Below are 20,652 nucleotides of genomic sequence, written 5' to 3' on the forward strand. Positions count from 1 at the left end.
TTTTGCATGTTTAACTCATTTGAATTGTCAGTGATAGCAATTAATTTTTTATTATGATATTAAGACTAACTTGGCAAGTTGTATCAAATATGATTATACGGATTTAGATTGGCATAAATGATAAATACTTAAAATAACTTTAAATTGGTTAAATTGATAAGGCAAAGTTAGTCGATCTAATATTCAACAATTAATTAAATTAAGATGCATATAAGAATTTAAATGAGGCCAGAGCCAATAGAGAAATTTTGAAACAGAAACATATAATCCAAAAATGCATCTCCTTCATTTGTCGTTAGAACAAATGGGTCTCAATTTATCATATTAGTTTAAAATGTTTTTTTAATAAAAGCATTGCCAATTGGCCAATATCATATTTAACCATTAGTCAATATCACCATTGCAAATTGGCCAATATCATATATATATTGTTAATAAAAGCAAAAGGTGCTAGAAAATTTTCTGATATTTTTGTCTTTTTCTTAAAAATTTGTGGGCGTGATGATATGTGTTATGGTCACTTCACTTTATCTTCATGGTTGGTTCATATTGCTATAATTTTGAACAATGGGGTTTTTCATGTGATGTATGTAATGAAAGGTGTGTCTTATACAATAGTTTAAGAGTGTCATATTTATGCATTATTAATATAAATATTTATACACAGTTAGTACATCCACTATTTACTTATATTAGCGCTTAATGATAAATGATGCAGGAATAATATATAAAGCTGATAGTAGTAGTGCATACATTTTTCTGTCAGGGTTTAATGTGTAGGAAATATTGGTGTTTCTTTTACAGATTGAGAATATATTGTATTATTAGTATAAGCTATAGCCCTTTTGTTATAGTTTGAGTATCGTTAGGACTCTCTTTATCATCATTGTTTATCTTGAAAAAAAAGGTAGCGAAGTTTAAAGAAAAAACAACTGATCTACGTCATTAATGTACAAAAGAATTTTTTATAGAGAAAGAAAGTTTGAAGCAAAAGCATGCAATGCAATCATAGAGAGTGAGAGATTACTTGCAAAAGAAGTAAGAAGGGAAAAACAAAATATGATTTCAATCATCTTTGAATTCAGTATGCGGACTTCAGTTCTCATAGATGTAGAGAAATATGTTTTTTTAAAGATAACATTAACAAAGTTTGTGATAAATCTAATATTAGAGAGATAACATGTAAAAATTAACGAAGTTTGGGGGCAGAACCAAAATGATCATCGTCTTCTGTCTCCAATTTCAACATCGGCCCTTTTTGGTCTTCACTTTCGAAAAAGGGTAAATGAAAAAGATTGGAACAATGGGAATGAGAAGAAGGAAAGTGAGAGTTTTTTTTTATTGAGACATGCAGTGTAAGAAAATCTCTTTCAAAAACAATTTAAATGTCACAATTCTTGAATAGTATGTTTGTTTTGATTGGTAATAATAATGTTCCTCTGATATGGTATGTTCATATTCTCAACATTTACTTATTTAGCTAGTTTGTGATTATAGTTATCTTCCACTTACCACGATTGAACTTCACTAAAATTGATTATTCAAGCATATTTTGATTACAAGGTACCTTGCATGCCTTTATTTCAGTCATTTTTTAGTACAAAAGCTTATCAGCAATGATTTTATTAATTTCTTTCTTCATGTTAATTTGAGCTCTCACATGAGTTTGAAGTGTTTCAACGATCTTGAATATTTCATAGTTTTTGAATTGTTGGACCTCAAAAAGGCCAAGGAAATGCTGAACAAAATATTAATTTTGGACAAGGCTGAGAATAGAGGAGAAACATGTAGCACACAAGTTTGCAAGCTTGTATCCACTTAAATCGAGATAACATATTTTATTCTTGTTCTACTTTCTATCTAAATACAATTAATAATTATTATTTAATTAAAAAAATAAATTATAAAAATAAAAACTAATATTTTTATATTATTTTATAAAGTTTGATTACTTAGAAATAGGGGTGTCAATATGGGCATTGCCCGCGGGCAGGACATGATATTTTTGCCTATTAGCCCATATTGTTCGACCCGTTTGTCCGTTTTATTAGCGGGCATTTTAAACGGGCTTCATGGGCTGCCCGCAGGCATTACAGACTATTATTTGATTATTTTATAATTATTATTGTTGACTTGTTAGACAGAATTATTATCTAATATGGTTAGAGAGACATGTTTTGAATTATTATTATAGGGACTTTTAATTATTATATAATGTGGTTATGTAAAATCTATTGATTTACTGCCTAATGTACTCTACATAGGAAATTTGAATTGACATTTGATAACTTAGCATTCACCATTGTTGCTTTTTTAATGTAAACAGGAAAATGTCGGCGGGCCGTCCATTAGCCCATTAGCCCATTTTAAAACGGGCATGACATGACTTTTTGTCCGTTAACCGATTGCGGGCATGCCCGGCCCGCTTAAATTATTGCGGGCATTTGCGGGGTCAGGCGGCCCGTTTTGACATCCCTACTTAGAAACATGAAGACACGATTATTTTGGGATAGGAGATCTTTGTCCATGTCGACTTACCCTGTGCCATTTTGGTTAACCATCCCAAAATGCTGATTTAATATGAAGAGGCTTATATTGCACAATTCTTCTAACACTAAATTCATTGTAAAATATTGCCTTAACAGAAATATTATGTTCAGACAAACTCATTAACTCTTCCTACAATTGGAAAATCTTAGGTTCATTCTTCTGCTGAAACCTCTCAGAATTCCAAATGTCAGCAATATGATGAAGAAGCAAAAGACAATACATATTGGTCACAAAGACAAATAACGTACCATATTATTATGATAATAAACTTTTGAAATTGAGCATGTTATTGAACTAGCAATGAATGATTACATATATAGTCCAGCTTGAAGTGTTAAGCTGTAACTGACTATAAAATAAAACTAAATCATAACCAACTTAACCATAGTGATCAACTTGAACTGGATCAACTTAAGCTACAAATAACTGCAATATTGTTCCAGATATAACAACCATTCTTGATGATTTTGCTTTGCTATTTTGCCTTGAAATGTTTGCTTATAGTTCCTGGAGCAATTATTTTATAGTGACTCCACTATAATAGGATACTTGTTCTTTGGCATCCTTACAAGTGCTGCTGGTTGGACAGAATTTTCTTTGTCAGAGAGGTTTCCACCAGTGACATTAACTTTTATCACACAAATGGAATAATTGAGTTAAAACATGAAAAATGAATAAAAGAGAGAACAAAGCAGAAATAAGAGAAGTGTTATCTGTGCATCAAACCTATAAAACTTTCATTTTTCAAATTTAGTATTGTAGTTATCCATTATTAGTAATCTTGTATCTGGTGACAAGATGTTGTATGAAGATACATTTCAACCTTGGCAAGGTTCATTCCAGACACATGTGGTCCGGTACCAAATCCAAGAAAGCTGAAAGGCCTTATGAGTTCCTACAATTGACAGTATTACTAAATTTTAGGATCAATAGAATTAGAAATACAAAAGGTATTTGTGAGTTTCTTGTTAGAGAAGAACATACATCAAATCCAGAGAGATCAAACTTTTCAGGATCTGGGAAAACTTCTGGACCATGGTGTATAGAAACAACATCTAGGTTCATTGACCAACCCTTCTTAATTTTATATCCTGAAAAATTTATTACCAACTTTGTATCTCATACAAATCACAAGTTTCTATATGACACAAACACACCATGTATGCATTAATTTGACCATAACAGTTTTCTTATTATGGAAAGCTTAACCATACAATGATAGAGTATCTCTATTTATAGACATATAGTCCTGATTACTAATTTCCGTGGCTAGCTGCAAGGCTAGCTCTAACTAACTGAAAAGCTAACTCTAACAACTACAGAAGGCTCACTCATACAACACAACTGGCTTTACAACAGACTTTCCATAATTGAAGCCAAAGGCTTCAATTTACTGTAGTACACTCCCTTGAAGTTAAAGGTGAGTTTCATAATTGCAGGTCTTATAGTCGTGTAGTAAAACTTTCCCTTAAGCTTGAGTTGTTTTTTTTATCACATATGACATCAGGAGCACTCCGCCATTTCATCTGATCTGCTTAAACCTAGTGATTCATGGTATGATACATAATTTTTACCTCTAAAGTAGGATTTGTTCGCGTCTTGCAAAACTTACACTCCATATACTTTGTCTTACTTCGACTTATATAAAATTCACGTGCTTCCCAAGCTTGTCTCCACATTTCTAGATTAAATTTAAATCCTCTTTTGAGTCTCCTACTATTATTTGAATATTGTGTTGTTATTATATTACTAACTAATACTGTTAGTTAGTTCTCTTTCTGTTAGTTTGTTTAACTAGTACTTAGATATTTGTAAATAGTATATACTCATTTCAATACAACTTTCATTTTCTGATTTCACTTTCTCTCTCTGTCTTCTCTCTAGAACTTTCTTCTTTCTTCTTCCCCCTTCATCTTCTCTCTTTACATGGTATCAGAGCCATGGTAGTTCCCACAACCAACACCAATACCGGGACCGCTCCGACTTCACCAACGCTTTCTCCTTCCGCCACTTCTTCTCCGATTCAGGCGATTTTATCGTCGTTAGTTCTTTCGCAACTGTCGATGAAATTGATGGAGAAAAACTATCTCGTTTGGAGGTATTTCATGTTGGCAACCTTAACCTCCAACCGCGCAAATCATTTTGTGTTAGGAACAGAAATACCTCATCCTTTTCCATGTGACGATGATAGGTTGATCAATCGTGTCAATCCATCTTACCTGCGCTGGGAAGAAGTGGATCAATCGGTTTTTTCATAGATTTTGAACTCCTTATCTAAAAATCTTCAACCTCGTGGTTGGATGCATTCACTCATGGCAGTTATGGGAGGAACTTGACTCCTTATGTAACTCTCAGACTAAAGCTCGTAGCCGGCAACTAAGGTCTCAACTTCGCTCCATTTCACAGGGCTCGAGTTCCATTTCAGAATTTCTCTCAAAAATCAAAGGTTTGGTCGATGCCTTAATCTTCATTGGTTCACCAATTTCTACTTCATAACATGTTGACTATATCTTGGATGGATTAAACGAGGAATATCAACCGATTGTAACTTTTGTGGAAAGCCAACCAGATCCTCCAACACTTCACAATCTCGAATCCTTCTTGCTTACCTTTGAATCACGGTTCGAAAAGAACACACATAAGGTTCTCTCTGATGCATTATGTGATAATATTGCCTCTGATTCACCTTCATCCTCTCAAATGCACTTGGCTCGACTTTGTCCTAGATGCATTGGCTTCAACTTTGTCCGAGAAACAGTCGCCTCATCTTTACCCAGATGCTACGGCTCCGGCTTTGTTACAAATGCATTGGCCCAGATTTGTCCTATATGCACTGGTCCGAGAGTTGTCCCAGATGAACTGACATCGGCTTTGTCCTAAAAGAACTAGCGTCGGTTTTGTCCTAGAAGAACTAGCGTCGGCTTTGTCCTAGAAGAACTAGCGTCGGCTTTGTCCCATATGCAGTGACATTGGCTTTGGCCCATATGCTGTGACATTGGCTTTGTTCCATATGACCTTGCTCCGACTTTACCCCATATACCATGGCCCCGACTTTTTACCACATGCATTGGCCCCATCTTTCCGCCAGATGCATTGGCCACAACTTTGTTAGAGATGTACTGGTCCCAGCTTTGTCCCATATGCATTGGCCCATCTTTATCTATAAAGCAAAGGATAGCCACAACTTCAGAGATTTCAGGTGCCGCTAAGAAGAAAAAACAATTCTATTTTCTATGTGACAAGCTTAAAGCTTCGTAAGCTTTAACTTATAGGGAGTGTTAAAATATATTATAGAAAATATTTAGAGGATAATTAGATATCGAGATAATATCTCATATCATCAATTATATCTTTAGATTTATTTAGAGTATCTTAAAAGATCTCTTAAGATATTGATTACCTAATCTTTTATGATCTTTTTTTGTTATTTAATTAGGATTCTAGCATAAATAGAGGTTAGCATTATGTCTTTTACATCATGTTATAAACAATCATCATTCACACTAGAATCAATACAATTTACTATGTTGAGCATTCATTTTACTCTTTCCATACTTAAACCCTGTAAGTTCAACAAGTCCCATATAACATTACTAGTCTTATGATTGTGCGGAAAAACTTTCCATAAAGTTTCAGCCACACATTTCTATCACATATGACAACTAAAGCTCTGCCATTTCATCCCCTTCGCTTCATTCATATGGTTTACAGCTCCGTCAATTTTCTCACCTTGTTGTTTGCTTAACCAAAGATACTTAAATATAGTAATTTGTAGTATAGTTGATCTTCAAAATTTACCTTAGAGTCGGGTTTGTCCGCCTCTAGCTAAGCTTACACTTCATATACTATATATTACTTCAATATATACGAAAGTTATGTGCTTCTAAAACTTGTCTACATCTTTCTAGTTTCTCATTTAATTCCCCCTCTCGAGTCTCCAAGTAAGACAATATCATTCGTAAAAAACATGCATTGTGGCATCGATTTTTGGATAAGATAAGTAAGCATATTCAAGACCAATGTAAACAAGTAGGGGCTCAATGTTGACTTTTGATGTCCGTCGTATGGCAATAGGAAAATCTTCTAAGACTCAATCTTGTGTTCTCGCACTAGTTTTGATCTCATCATGAATATCCTTGATTACTCTAATGTAGGCAATTCAAACTCCTTTCTTCTTAGAGCTTTCCATGATACCTCGAATAATATATGGGAAGGTCGAATGTTGTCATAATGCTCTATCATAAATTATGTTCATTAAGAAAACAATGATCTCTAACTTTTTCCTAATCATTTCTCCTATGATTATTTTAGGCTCCTTCTTCCTCTAGAAATCGAGCTAACCTTCATTTGATCTACTATTCTTAATAGGACTTCTAACGGTCCCCTTCACACCTGTTCAAATCAGCTAAGGTATGATTCTACCATCTGTTCTTCATTATGAGCTACTTCACTCATCTAACACAACATTCTCATCTATGTTATGTGGAGTTTATTCTCTTATTCACATTTTATCGCTCAACTTTCAATACAATAAAACATTGTAGGTCTGAGCTTTGTGGTAAAACTTATCCTTAAGCTCGAATGATCATTTCTATCATAAATTACACCTGGGTTATATGATTGACACAAGATGCTTAAATTTAGTGAATTGTGATATGGTATGATCTCCTTTTTTACCTCTAAATAGGGTTTGTCCACCTCTTGCTAAACTTACACTCCATATATTGTCTTACTTCAAATTAAACGAAAATCATGTATTTCTAAAGTTTGTCCTTACATTTCTACCTTCTCATTTAATTCCTCTATCGAGTCTACAACTATGATACTAGCATCTGCAAAAGCCATAAATTAGACCTAACAAAATGGGTCGGATCCCCACCAAAACTTGGAAATTCATAGGGTTCAGGTACCTTATTAGATATCTTTCATTGAAAGCATACTTTTTACCTGAACCGGTTAGGCTACTATAAAACAGGGTTTGGGGCTGGCTACCCAATTTTTATTCTTCTATTCCTTTTTATAGATTTTTGGCTTGATAATAAACGTGTTAAACATATAATATTAGCAATACACTTTTTTAATACTTCTATAGTAAAAGATGACCTAATAGAGTAAATGTGCTAAAGAAGAATTATACATTAATATCGACTAATATATTTTTTTAAGTTTAAAAACAGTTAAAAATTAAATAACTTTCATTAATGTTATTGGATTGGCCAGCCACAACCTGTAGTCCACTTAGGGCAAGTTTAAACTGTAATTTGACATGCATACAGCCTGATTTACCCCGAGTCATATGCGTGCTAGCCCGAATCCATTTTGATACCGATTCTCAGATATGTTGGTAAGCACTTCCATGACCAATATGAACAAATAGAGATTCAATATTGACCATTAGTGTAATCCTAAAGCAATAAGAAAATCATTTGTGACCTAATTTTGTGTTCTCACGCTACTCTTGACCAATCATACATATCTTTGATTGTTTGAATATAGACAATCTTATCTTAACCCTATCTTTTGAGAGCTCATCTTGTGTTCTCATCTTTTTCTCTAAAGCTTTTTGCAATACCTCTCTAGACACCTTATCATATGTCTTCTTCAAATCAATAAAAAACATGCAAGTCCCTATGGTTAATTCGATATATCTTCATCAATCGTCGTAGCAAGTATATAGCCTCCATGATTGACCTCATGGCATAAAACCAAATTAATTTTTTTTTCTATGCCAGGTCAATTATCTTCTCCCATAACTCATAATATGTCAATGATGTTCTTATAAAAAAGGATTAAAATGCTTCTACATTGTCTGACATCTTAGCCCTAATGATCTCATTAAATAACCTTGTGAGCCAACTAATACACTGATCACCTATAACCTTCCATACCTCAATAGGTATATTATATGGTCTAATCGCTTTGTCATTCTCCATCTTTTCAAAAGTTTCTTTCACTACTAACTCTTGAACCATACGATACAATATATAAGTTTGATCCTCCTATTAGGTGTTTAGTCTATCATAAAGCAAGGAATCATGTTCATCATTGAGAAGCTTGTGAAAAATAATTCATTCATCTTTCCTTAATATGTTTAATTCCCCAAGACTTTTTCATCTCCATCTTTAATGTATTTCACTTGGTCGAAATCTCATTTTTCTTTTCATACCCATTGCAAGCATACCATTTGTTTCTCCGCTATTGGTACCTAGAGATTTGTATAACAAATCATTCACTCTATCTTTTACTTCCCTCACCATTTCTTGTCTCTATCTTAGTTAGATTGCATTTTCCCCAACTTTCTGCATTTTTACACAATGATCATGCTTTATAACATTCCTATAAATTGTTATGTAATATAAAACCATGGGGCAATCTTTGTAAAATATCTAATACCGAGGGAAAAACCATGGGACAATTTTTGTAAAATATCTAATGTGTGTGGGACAGTTACAATATTTTCTCAACACTCTTCTCACACATGAGGTGTAAATATAGTGTGAAATTATCTCCCATTTAAATATTACAACTAGTCGTACCAGGAAGTAATAAAGATGATATCCAAAATTAACCAGTGCATATTTCCCACACCTCACTCCTTCAGATTTCCTGACACTCTATCTTTCATTTACTACTAGAGGCTTTCACTCACAAAGACTTATAATAAGTTTTGCTTCCTACTTTTGCGTATGCTCTGCTTCGGATGAATGATGCTCCCTCTATATATAGAAGTCTTAAGCAGAATAAAAGCATGCAAAATTTCAGCCAACAAAGCCAGTAAAAGTTTTGCACCACTGACCCTGTTTTTCCTATTATCAACCAACGTTACTGTGTTGCATTAAATGCCAGGCCTCATGACTTTTGCAGTTTTGCCTACTTTAACAATATGGTTTCTACCATACTACGGCTGGACTCCACACTTTAAGTTTAGCTGTGTTAAGAGAAATTTAAAGGAAAAATATGAGTGATTAAGATGATATGGAAATCAAAATACCCTGAACTAAACTTCTTTTTATGCCATGTAATTTTTCATGCAATTATGGGCGATATGCAAATAAAAGTCCTGTTCAAAGTGGTGAATCCAAACTCAAATCTTGTGTATATGGTTTTGCAGACCCACTATTCAATTTTATTTTTCGTGCATCCAATACAGGCCAGTCTCATATTTACAACATTCATAGATCCTTTGGGCATTAGGTTTCATAATTCACAAGGATTTATTATTTGTCCTCAAAAAAGTATTTATTATTTCGTATAAATCTAAAGACAAATAACAGTAAAGTGTAATTTTAGATTATAATTATGCAGACTTAGTTGGGACGTAAATGGTGGCATAGAATGCCAAAATAACCTACATCCTCAATAGTCTCTAATAGTACATTTGAATCATTGAATGGTATTCCATTGTTTGGAAGTTGTTATATCCAGTGGTGTGATAATCTAACCGGATCGGCCATCCAGTCTAATCACTGACCAGACTTTAAAGCGGTTCTGATTTGTGGTCTTAAACGAATGAAGAGTAGGATCACTTTGAATCAGGAAAATTCCAATCCGATTGTGTTAAACCCAATTAAACTGGAATAACCCGGGAAGTGAGTCAGACGATTCACTTAAAATTAAAAAAATGTAACACTAATCTAATATTTTGTTTTACTCATGTCCAAAAAAAGATTGAAATATATTACTTCAATATAATTATACATAACTATTAATTATACTAAAATTTTATATTTATATATAATTATATATTTATAGATATAAATTATTAATTATATATATGAAATCATTTGATCCAACCGGAAAGTTTAATCGTTTAAACTGACTGAACCTAATAAGGGACTTCCTCCTACTTGATATCCGGCATGGGTTTCACAATATTATTATATCAATGAAATTGAATGGGATTTTCCTTTTATATTCTCAAAATTATTTCCCCTTCAATTCAGGATAGAACCAATGAAATGAGAAACTTTTCCCTTTCATTCCAATTCCTAAAACTCCAAAACGTACCTAAAGAGTAATAAGTTCTATAATGTCCAAGGAAATTGCAGGGAATCCAAAGGTAATAACACGCATTAAATACAATAAATACAAAACATGACCCAATACTTGATCATGTGAATTTTAATCCTCTCCATTTCCATTCGCGTCCGTATTTTTCACATGTTATTCAATTAAAGATCATATAAGAATTAATTAATGCTATCGAAGTTTTTTTCTTTGTAATTTAGCTTAATCACTCGGTAAAATGATATATTCTTTAGAGCTAAACTGAGTAAGCTTTATCACAAGAGAACAAGCTTAAGAAATGAGTTAGTGATGACTTTATTATCAAGAACTATTTGACAACTTTATTTTCTTCACCCTAAACACAACTCCACACAACTCATACCGAGAGGGTACTTCCCACATACAAACCTGCTGTGTAAATTTAGATATTTTAATGTTTAACATAAATTTATTCGATAAACTTTATTCAACAACGATAAACTTATGGTTCATAATATCTTATGTTACCATAAACAAAGGCACCCGCCTCTCTCAGAAGAATTGAAACCAAAGGAAGTACATAATAGCACATTGTTTTATCAAACAACTGTAGAAGATAAACAACAAGACATTATTTTGGACACTGAAAGTTCATAAAGTTACCTTTCACGGGTCACATTTATTCTAACCACTCATTTATGGCTACTATCATGAGCTACTTCTTCTGAATGAAATCAGGCTAGTCCTCCTCATCATCAGAAGACTCATCATCATCAGAGGGAGGAGAAGGAGGCAGCCCAAGCAGTGGCTGCTGGGGAAAAAATCGAGCATTAACATATTTGAGTGCCTCATGGTTGCCGATCTCAAGGGCCAAAAGGATATTATTTGCCTTGAGTTGCTGAAGTTCTTTCCACATTGCCTGACGTAATTCTGCAAGCAAATAGAAATCGATGTTAATGTTTGCGTACTAAATTTAAAATTTTTGCCAATTTTCAAGCAATAATTATTTCCATGAGCTTGAAAATACTTATAAAAATATATATACAAATTAGAATTTCCCAACAATTCTTTGGTGCATAATTTTGGAATGTAGTAAAATTCATACATATGAAGATTCATGAGATACTATACTCAGTTAATGTTGATCGGGCCTTCTAAAATATATCCAATTCAATGTTAAGTCCACATTTTCATGCATTGACAAGTATGAAATCATGTGTACCTATTTTAGGCTGCAATTCTTGCCTCATAACCTCTATTATCATTCTCAGCCTGTTATTGAAAGCAGCTCTTTCCGCAGTTTTTCTCTGCATCATGTGAAATATTGATAAGTTGCTTTTCTCTTTCACTCACTGTGCAAGTTTATATGAACTGAATCGCAAAAATATATTAATGATAGTAGTAGATGAAAAAACTAAAGATATGGTATGCAACAAGGGAGTTTGATTATGTAATCACCATAGCTCATGTATACTACTCTTACCACAGATGAAAAAACTCAAGTGGAATTTCCTTCCACAAATGTTAACAGGAAAATTGCCATCCAATACAACAGTATTCAATAAATATATTGTCCTGGGATTTAGTTAAATTATATGTTCTTCTCTGATAATATAAAATATTAGGTTCACTAAGTTATTACTTGTTTGTGGACTTGGGCATTTATTAATTGTGTTAGCACTCTAACATAATTACAACTATATAATAAGGTTATTTGAAGATGGTTGATGGAATTGAGATCATGTTTTGAAGTTTTCTACATTGCCTTTCTTGTGCTATTGCTATTATTTTGTTTGTGGTTTGCTCTGCTCTGTGAGTTCAGGCTATTCTGATCTTCTCACTGTATTCTTTATTCTTCCTAGTTTCTCATCTTATTCTTTCTTTTTCTTGGAAATTTGGTGGACTTCACATGGTCTATTGGTTTCTTTTCTTGGGGATAGCTTCTAATAGGTTGTATGGCTTGTTAAATTTAACAAGTTAAAGCCTAAGCATAAATAAAGAATAATACATTTGCTTCAATTCATATATTAGCCTGAGTGTTTAACAGCTCAAGCTTTCGTTTGTAGTGATAAATACTTCACCTAACAACATGATTACAACAGAAAATTTCAATAGTCTTATTCATTCTAATAAAAGATTTGTATTCCTAATTAAGCAAACAAATCATGAAATGATTAATGAGAAATAACTACTAAGTGATTGTCTAAGATACTCTGGAATATTAAATGGACAATAATGATGTTATCAAATATTTTTGATATTCTAACACCATTCCTCGAACTAAATCATTGGTACTAAGCATTAAGCTTGTTATGAATTAAAAGCCTTTAAAAAAGAAAGGTAACAAAATTAAAACTCGAGATCCCAAATACTATTGTTTTGAAGGCAAGTTAGGGATGGTAGAGATGTTAGAACTGGAAGATAAGTAATTAGGATGACTAGAATGGCCATCAACTTGACATGTATTTCATGGGAAGCAATTAGGCATAGAATCTTCTTACTTCTCATAATCACATTTGAATATTTCGGAGAATGACAAGACTAGTGATAGGATTGGGGGATCCCAAAATATGGGGAGATATGCAAATAATAATGCGCCTAAGAATGAAGAAGAACCATAATAAGCTAATCATGAACACCATATCTAGACTCAAAACCTTAAGAAATCGGGTCTTTGAGTTCATCCACCCATAAATATTTCAAATTAGCCATACTTAATTGACGTGACACTTACCAACCACATCTCACACTTCGAATTTCCTAACAATCTTCCCTTAAAGTTTGAGTCATTAACATATAATTACTCCCCCTCATGTAGAAACCTTCAAGTATTTGATTGAATCACCAAGAGTTAAATCATATTGACACTCCTAGGAGCCTGGTCAGCCAAAGCTCACACCTCTAATCAGGTTGCAGGTGCTCTTCTTAAATCTTGTATCGCTTTGTCCATCATCTCCATTAAAGCATGTCACCTAGCCTCCATATACCACTATGAAAACTTGCAATTCAAGGACCTCAAACATGTAAATAATCACTGTCAACAACACATGCCTTAGCCGAACCATTGAGTCGGACACCACTTGTTAGGATTTAGGGAGCCCAAAATCCCGGGAGGTCTGAAAACAATGGGCCAAAGAATAAAAAAAAACTACAATAAGTGGATCGAGCACCATATTTGGACCTAAAATCTTAAGATACTAGGTCTACGAATCCATCTATTTATAAAGCTTTCAAATTACCCATACTTAACCGATATAGGATTTCTCAACCACATCTAACTCACACTTGGAATACTTAACAACTAAAGCATATGGAAGAGGAATCAAAGCTAGAGCATCTCTAAAAAGTTTGGCTAGTGTTGGTAATAACCAATAGAAGTCACAATATAAGAATGACCATTAATGAAAAAAATTCACCACTAGAATGGTTCATCTATGGAAGACGAATCACAACAACAATGGTCGTAGATGGAAAGAGAACTCATTTTTATGGCCCATTAGTGAGAAAATAGCATGACAAATGTTGGCTTTAAAGTATAAGTTGGGACTTTATTATTCAATTTCTCCTTAATGTTGATCTATGATGGAAAAAGAGCCAAACAACAAATTAAAGAGATTTAAGCATAAAAAAATAGCAAAACACGACCTAAGAGACCAAATAGACATGTTAGTATGGTGAACATAGGGGACCAAGGTTGGGTCTGTCCAGAAACATGGAAACGGTTGAAACAACCATGGGTAAGAATGTAATGTCCATAAATAAACCCTAATACATGTGAAACCCTTTGAGAAAAGACACAAAGCATACTAGTGAACGATAAGACAAGATGAGGACATATCAAAATCGCGAAGACCTATACGAGTTTAGGAGGACAACTAGTAGCTGAAATCTTAAAGGAATCTTTAGATGAACGAACATACGTGGTTAGAGTGACAACATGTGGGGCAAGCAATATATTTGTGAAAATGAGTTTGAGCGTGTGAAAGGTCATGGTAGTGCAAATTTATGGGATGGCCTGTAGGAGCACAATGAAGTTGATGGCAACTATGATGAGGTGGAAACCTATTGATGATGGTGAACGACAATTATCAACCACGAACGGAGAAAAAGGTGGCAATAAAGGTTCCAGAATAGGGTAAAGAATAGCAAGATGACTAATTGGAGTTTCAATTGTTGGAAGATCAACAAGAGATTGAGATTGGGTAAGTCACGAAGGATGTACCACATTGATGATATCATGTTCAATTTGAGGATTTTAAGTGTTTATGAAGAATAAGACAAAATAGAGGCTTAAAACTATATGACGAATAGTTTGCCATGATATTTTTATATAGAGATCAAACGTTGGCTGTATAGTATTAAGTTTAACAATGCTTTTATTTGGTCTTTTATCATATTGGTATAACAAGAGGAAAATTTCAAAGGATAAATTACATAAACCTCCTACCTAATTAGTAAATTTGCATGCACATTCTTTGAGGAAAATGGTTGGTAAATATTTATACAAATGTTGAGAGGAGGATGGTGTAGGTTCTTTTATCTTTCATGTGAGCTAGGTCTGAACTCACAATACATGGGATGTTTGTTGAATATAAAATATTATAAGGAATGTGAATAGAGGGTAATTTAAAACCATCACCAAAATATGGGAATTTTTTATAATTTCCTTTCATTATAACTTAGAAGTGTTTTAAAATTTTCACTTCTTTTCTAAAATTAAAATGCTTACAAATTTCAATATTTTCCTTTAAATAAAAGTCTCTTGGTATTTATTTTGTCAATTCGATAAATTGTCATGACCACAACTCACAAACAGTAAAAAAGAGGTCTACATCATTGTTAAAAATGGGAGGCCTTTGTCAAACACTAATATTACCAAATATTTATCAAATACTATATCAGCGCAAAATGAAACGGAAGGAAGGACATACCTTACACTCAGCAAGCTTTTCATCAATGTCATTAGTCATATCCTGAAGCTTCTTCACCCTAGTCTTCAACTCTTTTTCATAACGAAATTTCGCAAAACGAATTTTCCTTTCCCTTGATTTTGCAGCAGCATTCCTGCTAGCAAGAATCCTGCATACACACAACAACATTCCAAACCAATATCAAAATTAGTGCAACAAAACAAGATTTATTTACCAGTTGCAGATAAATGTAATAACTCATTTTATTATAAAATTAATTCATATTTTTAATAATTAATTAATTCATAAAATTAATGAATGTATATGTGTAACAATTTTTTCGTTCGGAACACCGTAGGTTGGGTTAATACTTATTCCCCCGTCGATGAACACTACATTGCCTACATAGGTTTTTAATGGAAGCAATGCTTAAACTAGAACATTCACATTAAAAGCATATAAAGACGCAAAGAGAAAGACAAAGAAAACAAAAATAAACCATCTTTCATATTGCTACGCCATTCAATTGTCAAATATGTGACCAGGTCTCTTCCGCTACATTAACACCCGGTTTGGATTTCACAAGTACGGGAAATCTTATCATCCAAAAATTAGTCCCAACAACCAATTTGGCACAGACACAAATATCGATAAACAGACAAATAAATAAACACACAAAAAGTGGAAAGACTAATAGACATGGTACCCACACAAAGAAATATAATCAAACAAATAAATAGTCAGACATATTAATGATGATTAATGCACAATCCACGTATTCAACAATGTGAAGAAGAGTAAACATTTTACAAAAAGAGTAAGATGGTGTCTTTAATAACTTTAGTCGCATATTCAAGGGATTGTTACTCATTTGGCCATTTTCCTCTAGTGGATTTTTGTTTAAATTTTTTCAATAAATCCAACGGCTACAGTCATTATTTTATCAATATCTCAGGGGAAACTACGTCGATATATGTAACATGCAACAAAAAATGAGTTGTCAAACTGAAGCAGTTTCAGACTTTCCCGATAATTCTGTTTCGAAACTGGTGCCTTGGTTCCTTCACTACGTCAACATATGATCTGGGTTTTATGATTACAAGAAATTGTAATATCTCGTGAGTTCACCTTAAAAGCTAGTTTGGCACGCTCTTAAATAAGGTTACGAAAATTGAATTCAAATATCTTTTATTTAATTTTTCATATAACTCTCATTTCCTATATTCTTCTCTTCCATTTTTTAGAACACACAAAAAATGACCATAAGATGGTAAGAGAGAGGATCCACTTAATCCAGGAGGAGTAAGTTAAAAAAACATATTTCACATCTTAGTCATTGATTATATGAAAATCTAATGGTTCACGTGATTTGAATTAGTCAGTAGATCTGAACCATTAGATTTTCATACAATGAACGACTAAGATGTGCTATACGTTTTTTTAACTTAGTCCCAAAGTAAGTGGATTCTCTCTAAAATGGGTAATGATTATCAATTAAATTTAATTGGGAAAGATACACACCGATCAATGTGGAGATATGCACAACCATTATAGAACCAGAGTGAAATGGTTTAACTAATGTGTATACACACAAACATGACTTTAATCTCTCACATATTGTTCATATCTATCAAATATCTTGATAATAGTTGCATGTTATGGATATACAAATAAAATAGGAAAGTAACGATGAAAATATTTGAATCAGGAATTTAGGTCAATCACAACAACATGATCATGAAAACGAAAAAGATCAATGGATCAAATCATGAATCAAATATTACACTACAAACATTACATTAAAATATTAATTGTTAAATTTGCACATACCTTCTGAGACGTTTAAGTTCCATTGCTGCAAATTTCACAGAACACAAAGTCAAGAAATTTCTCTTCTGTTTCTTACAGAGTAGCTTTTGGTAGTTGAAGAACAAGGACGTTGTTCTTGAGAACTTGAAATATATATGAGTTGTGTCCTCGAAATTTTCACATTTCATGGGCCTTCATTATTAAGCCCATACCATAATAGAACATTCTAATATTCAAAACCGAATAATTACTTAATTAGTGTTCCTCAACTCATCACTCTATTATTAAAGTGTAATATTATTGTAAAGATTTATACACATTCGGTATATTATTTACTTTACATATGAATTATTTTTATTTTTATTTAAAAATTTAATAATAATTAAAAATAAATGGTGGATAATACAGTAACTTTAACTAATATGGAGCTAAGTGATAATTATATGATAGGTTCAACTTTTTAAGTAAAAAATATAAAAATCAATCACAGTCTAATAAGATAATGTAACATATCTATCCTGGGCCAAAGCCCAATAGGCAAGTTAATCCCAACCTAGGACAAGTACACTACTAATATTATTATAAGATAATGTAACATATCTATGTTTGTCCATGCTTAGCTATTTTGCATTTAATTTTGTTCTTAATTTGAAGTATTTACTTTGTTCGTGTGCTTTTGGATCTGGGGTCTGGGGCTAATTTGTTTAAATTCGGGTTTTAATATGTTGGTGACTTGTTATTTATTTGCGGGGGATAACTGGAGCAACGGTGGGACCCAATATTTTCTTTTAAGGCATGCTATCTCCTATATTTTTTATAATATCTATGCAATGTAAAAATTTATATATTTCGATACATGATCTATTATTTATTTATACTACTTTCAAAAATTAATGATGAATAAAAATTAATAATTAATGATATAATAATAATATAAAAAAATTGTTACGCGGTTAATATATACATCTATCTCTCTTTTCTTATTAGGTAATGAAATATTTTTCATTCCATGCCAAAAAAAACATAGGTAGTGCAAAAGTCATTTTCAAATTTAAAATTAAAGAGCTTGGTGCTCTCCAATATTTTACTCTATGCTTGGCATTTTTATTTGCCAAAGAAAATAAACTTTGGACATTTTTTTGGTTTAAATCTCTTGCTTCTAAGCTAGTTCTCATGCTTCTAGTTTTCACCAACAAATTGTCTCCAAGATTCTAGTCCCTATTATGATCTTGTTCCATATAGTAAGCTTCTTGGTAAACTCATTTACTTACAAATACTCAACCTTATATATGTTTTTCATTGCAACAACTTAGTCATTTTATGTCAACTCCCATTTTTACTTAATGTCAACTTGATATTTGCATCATAAGGTATCATAGAGGGCTATTTTATCATTTAGTCTCAATCTTCCATTAAAGGCATTTAGTGATTCTGATTGGATAATTTGGTTTGATACTCACAAGTTTATTACTAGCTATTTCATATCTCTTAGGCCTTGTTTGTGAGTGGGGTTTTGAAGGGGAAGGGAATGGATGACTTTGGAAAGCTTTCGCATTGTTTGAGAGTTAGATGAAGAAGAGTGAAATGTTTTGGAGGGTCCCTCCAAAATCCTTCATGTGTCTATTTTTAAAGTTCCCATAATTTGGGGGTTTTTTGAGATAAAATATCAAAATAGCTAAATATGTTTAGTAATAATATATAATTACATATTATTGTCAATTTCTCATTGTTGATTACATATTTAAGAGAAAATAAAAAATATTCTTACTTTATCATTAGTTTACTCTCCTTCATCTAAATTTCATACTCCCAAACAAGGGAGATAAATGGAAAGGGAAGGTTTGAGAATTATCTCACAAGTGTATTTCATGGCTCCCAAGTCTTTCCTTTCTTTCCCCTTCAAAATTCAACTCTCAAACTAACCCTAAGAGTTCTCAGTTCTCCTCCTCAATCCAACAATATTATATTGCGATAATCATAAGTTGATTCAGCATTCAAGGAATGAACCAGTAAAATATTGATTGTCAAATTGTTTTTGAATTCTTCACTCAAATTTCTCATCCACTTCATATTTCTTTCGATGATCGACCTACAAATACCCAAACTAAGTCATTGAATTTGTCCCCTTTCAAGCATAAGGCATTGAATTCACTCCCTTTCACACATCTTTGTTAGTTATATATTTCGGTTCCTCCATGGTTTAAGCTTGCATTCTTCAACCTCTGTTTTCTGGGTTAAGGGTAGTTTAGGATTTTTGATTTATTGTAATGGCTTTTTTGGTTTTTCCCTCTTTCTATTTTTTACTCTTTCAGGTTAGGTAATTCAGTTATTTTTGTTAGGTTAGTTTTCCCTCTTTCATTGTATATATAGCCGGATCTTCTTCATCAATGAAATCTATCAAGAAGTATTATTTTTCTCTTGGTTTTGACTTAATCTTCCTCTTCCTCATAGATCAATGATGTACTAAGATGGTTCGTCTTCAACACAAAACCTTCTCCCTTTTCTTCCTTTCTCCTCTTCATCAATTTTTCTTGTGTTGAACTCTGTCCCATTCTCTTAAAAATGGTGAATCGGACTTATTTGGATTTCAACACAAATCCTTCCAACTCATTCTTTCTCCATTCCAATGAAAATTCAACTTTGGTGTTAGTTACACCCTTATTAAATGGTAAAAATTACTATTCTTGGGCTAGAGCAATGAGAATGATTCTAGAATCCAAGAACAAAATTAGTTTCCTTAATAGAAGCATACCACAACATCTTCCATAAGATGTCCTCTATGGTCCATGGAGAAGATGCAACAATACGATTCTATCTTGGTTCCAACGATCTATAGAAGAATCCATAGTCAAATCAATTCTCTGGTTTGAAACTGCTGCAGAAGTTTGGAAATACCTCAAGGATAGATTTTCACAAGGTGATATCTTTTGCATTACAGAACTCCAAAAAGAAATCTATCACGTACATCAAGGTAACCTCACCATCTCTGAGTTCTTTACTAAGTTGAAGACTATTTGGGAAGAAGTAGAAACATTTAGACCTACTAGAAAATGTCAATGTGCAACACCCTGCTCTTGTGGAACTTACAAAGAACAAGATTATGTAATAAGATTCTTAAAAGGTCTTAATGATCAGTATGCTCCAGTGCGTGCCTAGATAATACTAATGGAACCCCTCCCAAATATTTCAAAGGTCTTATCTTTACTTATTCAACAAGAAAGGCAAGTAACCACCACTACAACCCATCTCTTAGATCTTGATCCTAAAGCCTTGCATTTCAATACTGAAACTAGCAGAAATATCACCACAACCTCAAATTCTCAAAGCAATAGAGGTAGGAATAACCAATTCTATAGAGGTAGGGTTGGTAGATATAATGGTCAAGGCAGACAACCAA

At 32.9% G+C, this 20,652-nt stretch overlaps 1 protein-coding gene across 2 annotated transcripts; it reads right to left on the bottom strand.

Annotated features, from left to right (window-relative positions):
• Positions 2,817-17,503, bottom strand: LOC109352298 (transcription factor VIP1-like). 2 transcript variants are annotated; one of them, XR_002108348.1, is made up of 5 exons: positions 17,277-17,503; positions 15,468-15,615; positions 11,759-11,843; positions 11,200-11,466; positions 2,817-3,178 (listed from the first exon to the last, which is right to left on the bottom strand). XR_002108348.1 is itself a non-coding variant. In XM_019594221.1 (4 exons), the coding sequence occupies exons 1-4, from the start codon at positions 17,441-17,443 to the stop codon at positions 11,276-11,278; spliced, it is 591 nt and encodes a 196-aa protein (XP_019449766.1). In that variant the 5' UTR covers positions 17,444-17,502; the 3' UTR covers positions 10,994-11,275. The 2 variants fall into 2 exon arrangements, 1 of the variants encoding a protein (XP_019449766.1); XM_019594221.1 differs by lacking the exon at positions 2,817-3,178 and having other exon boundaries at positions 10,994-11,466; positions 17,277-17,502.

Source organism: Lupinus angustifolius, chromosome LG07, assembly GCF_001865875.1.
Source record: "Lupinus angustifolius cultivar Tanjil chromosome LG07, LupAngTanjil_v1.0, whole genome shotgun sequence".
NCBI classification, from domain to species: domain Eukaryota; kingdom Viridiplantae; phylum Streptophyta; class Magnoliopsida; order Fabales; family Fabaceae; genus Lupinus; species Lupinus angustifolius.

Excerpts from the sequence above, each read along its gene's own strand:
- LOC109352298 (XM_019594221.1), bottom strand. The coding sequence starts at position 17,443 with ATGAAATGTGAAAATTTCGAGGACACAACTCATATATATTTCAAGTTC. Across the intron at positions 11,844-15,467 it reads AAAAGCTTGCTGAGTGTAAG|AGAAAAACTGCGGAAAGAGC; the intron begins GTATGTCCTTCC and ends CACATGATGCAG. Across the intron at positions 11,467-11,758 it reads AGAATTGCAGCCTAAAATAG|AATTACGTCAGGCAATGTGG; the intron begins GTACACATGATT and ends ATTTGCTTGCAG.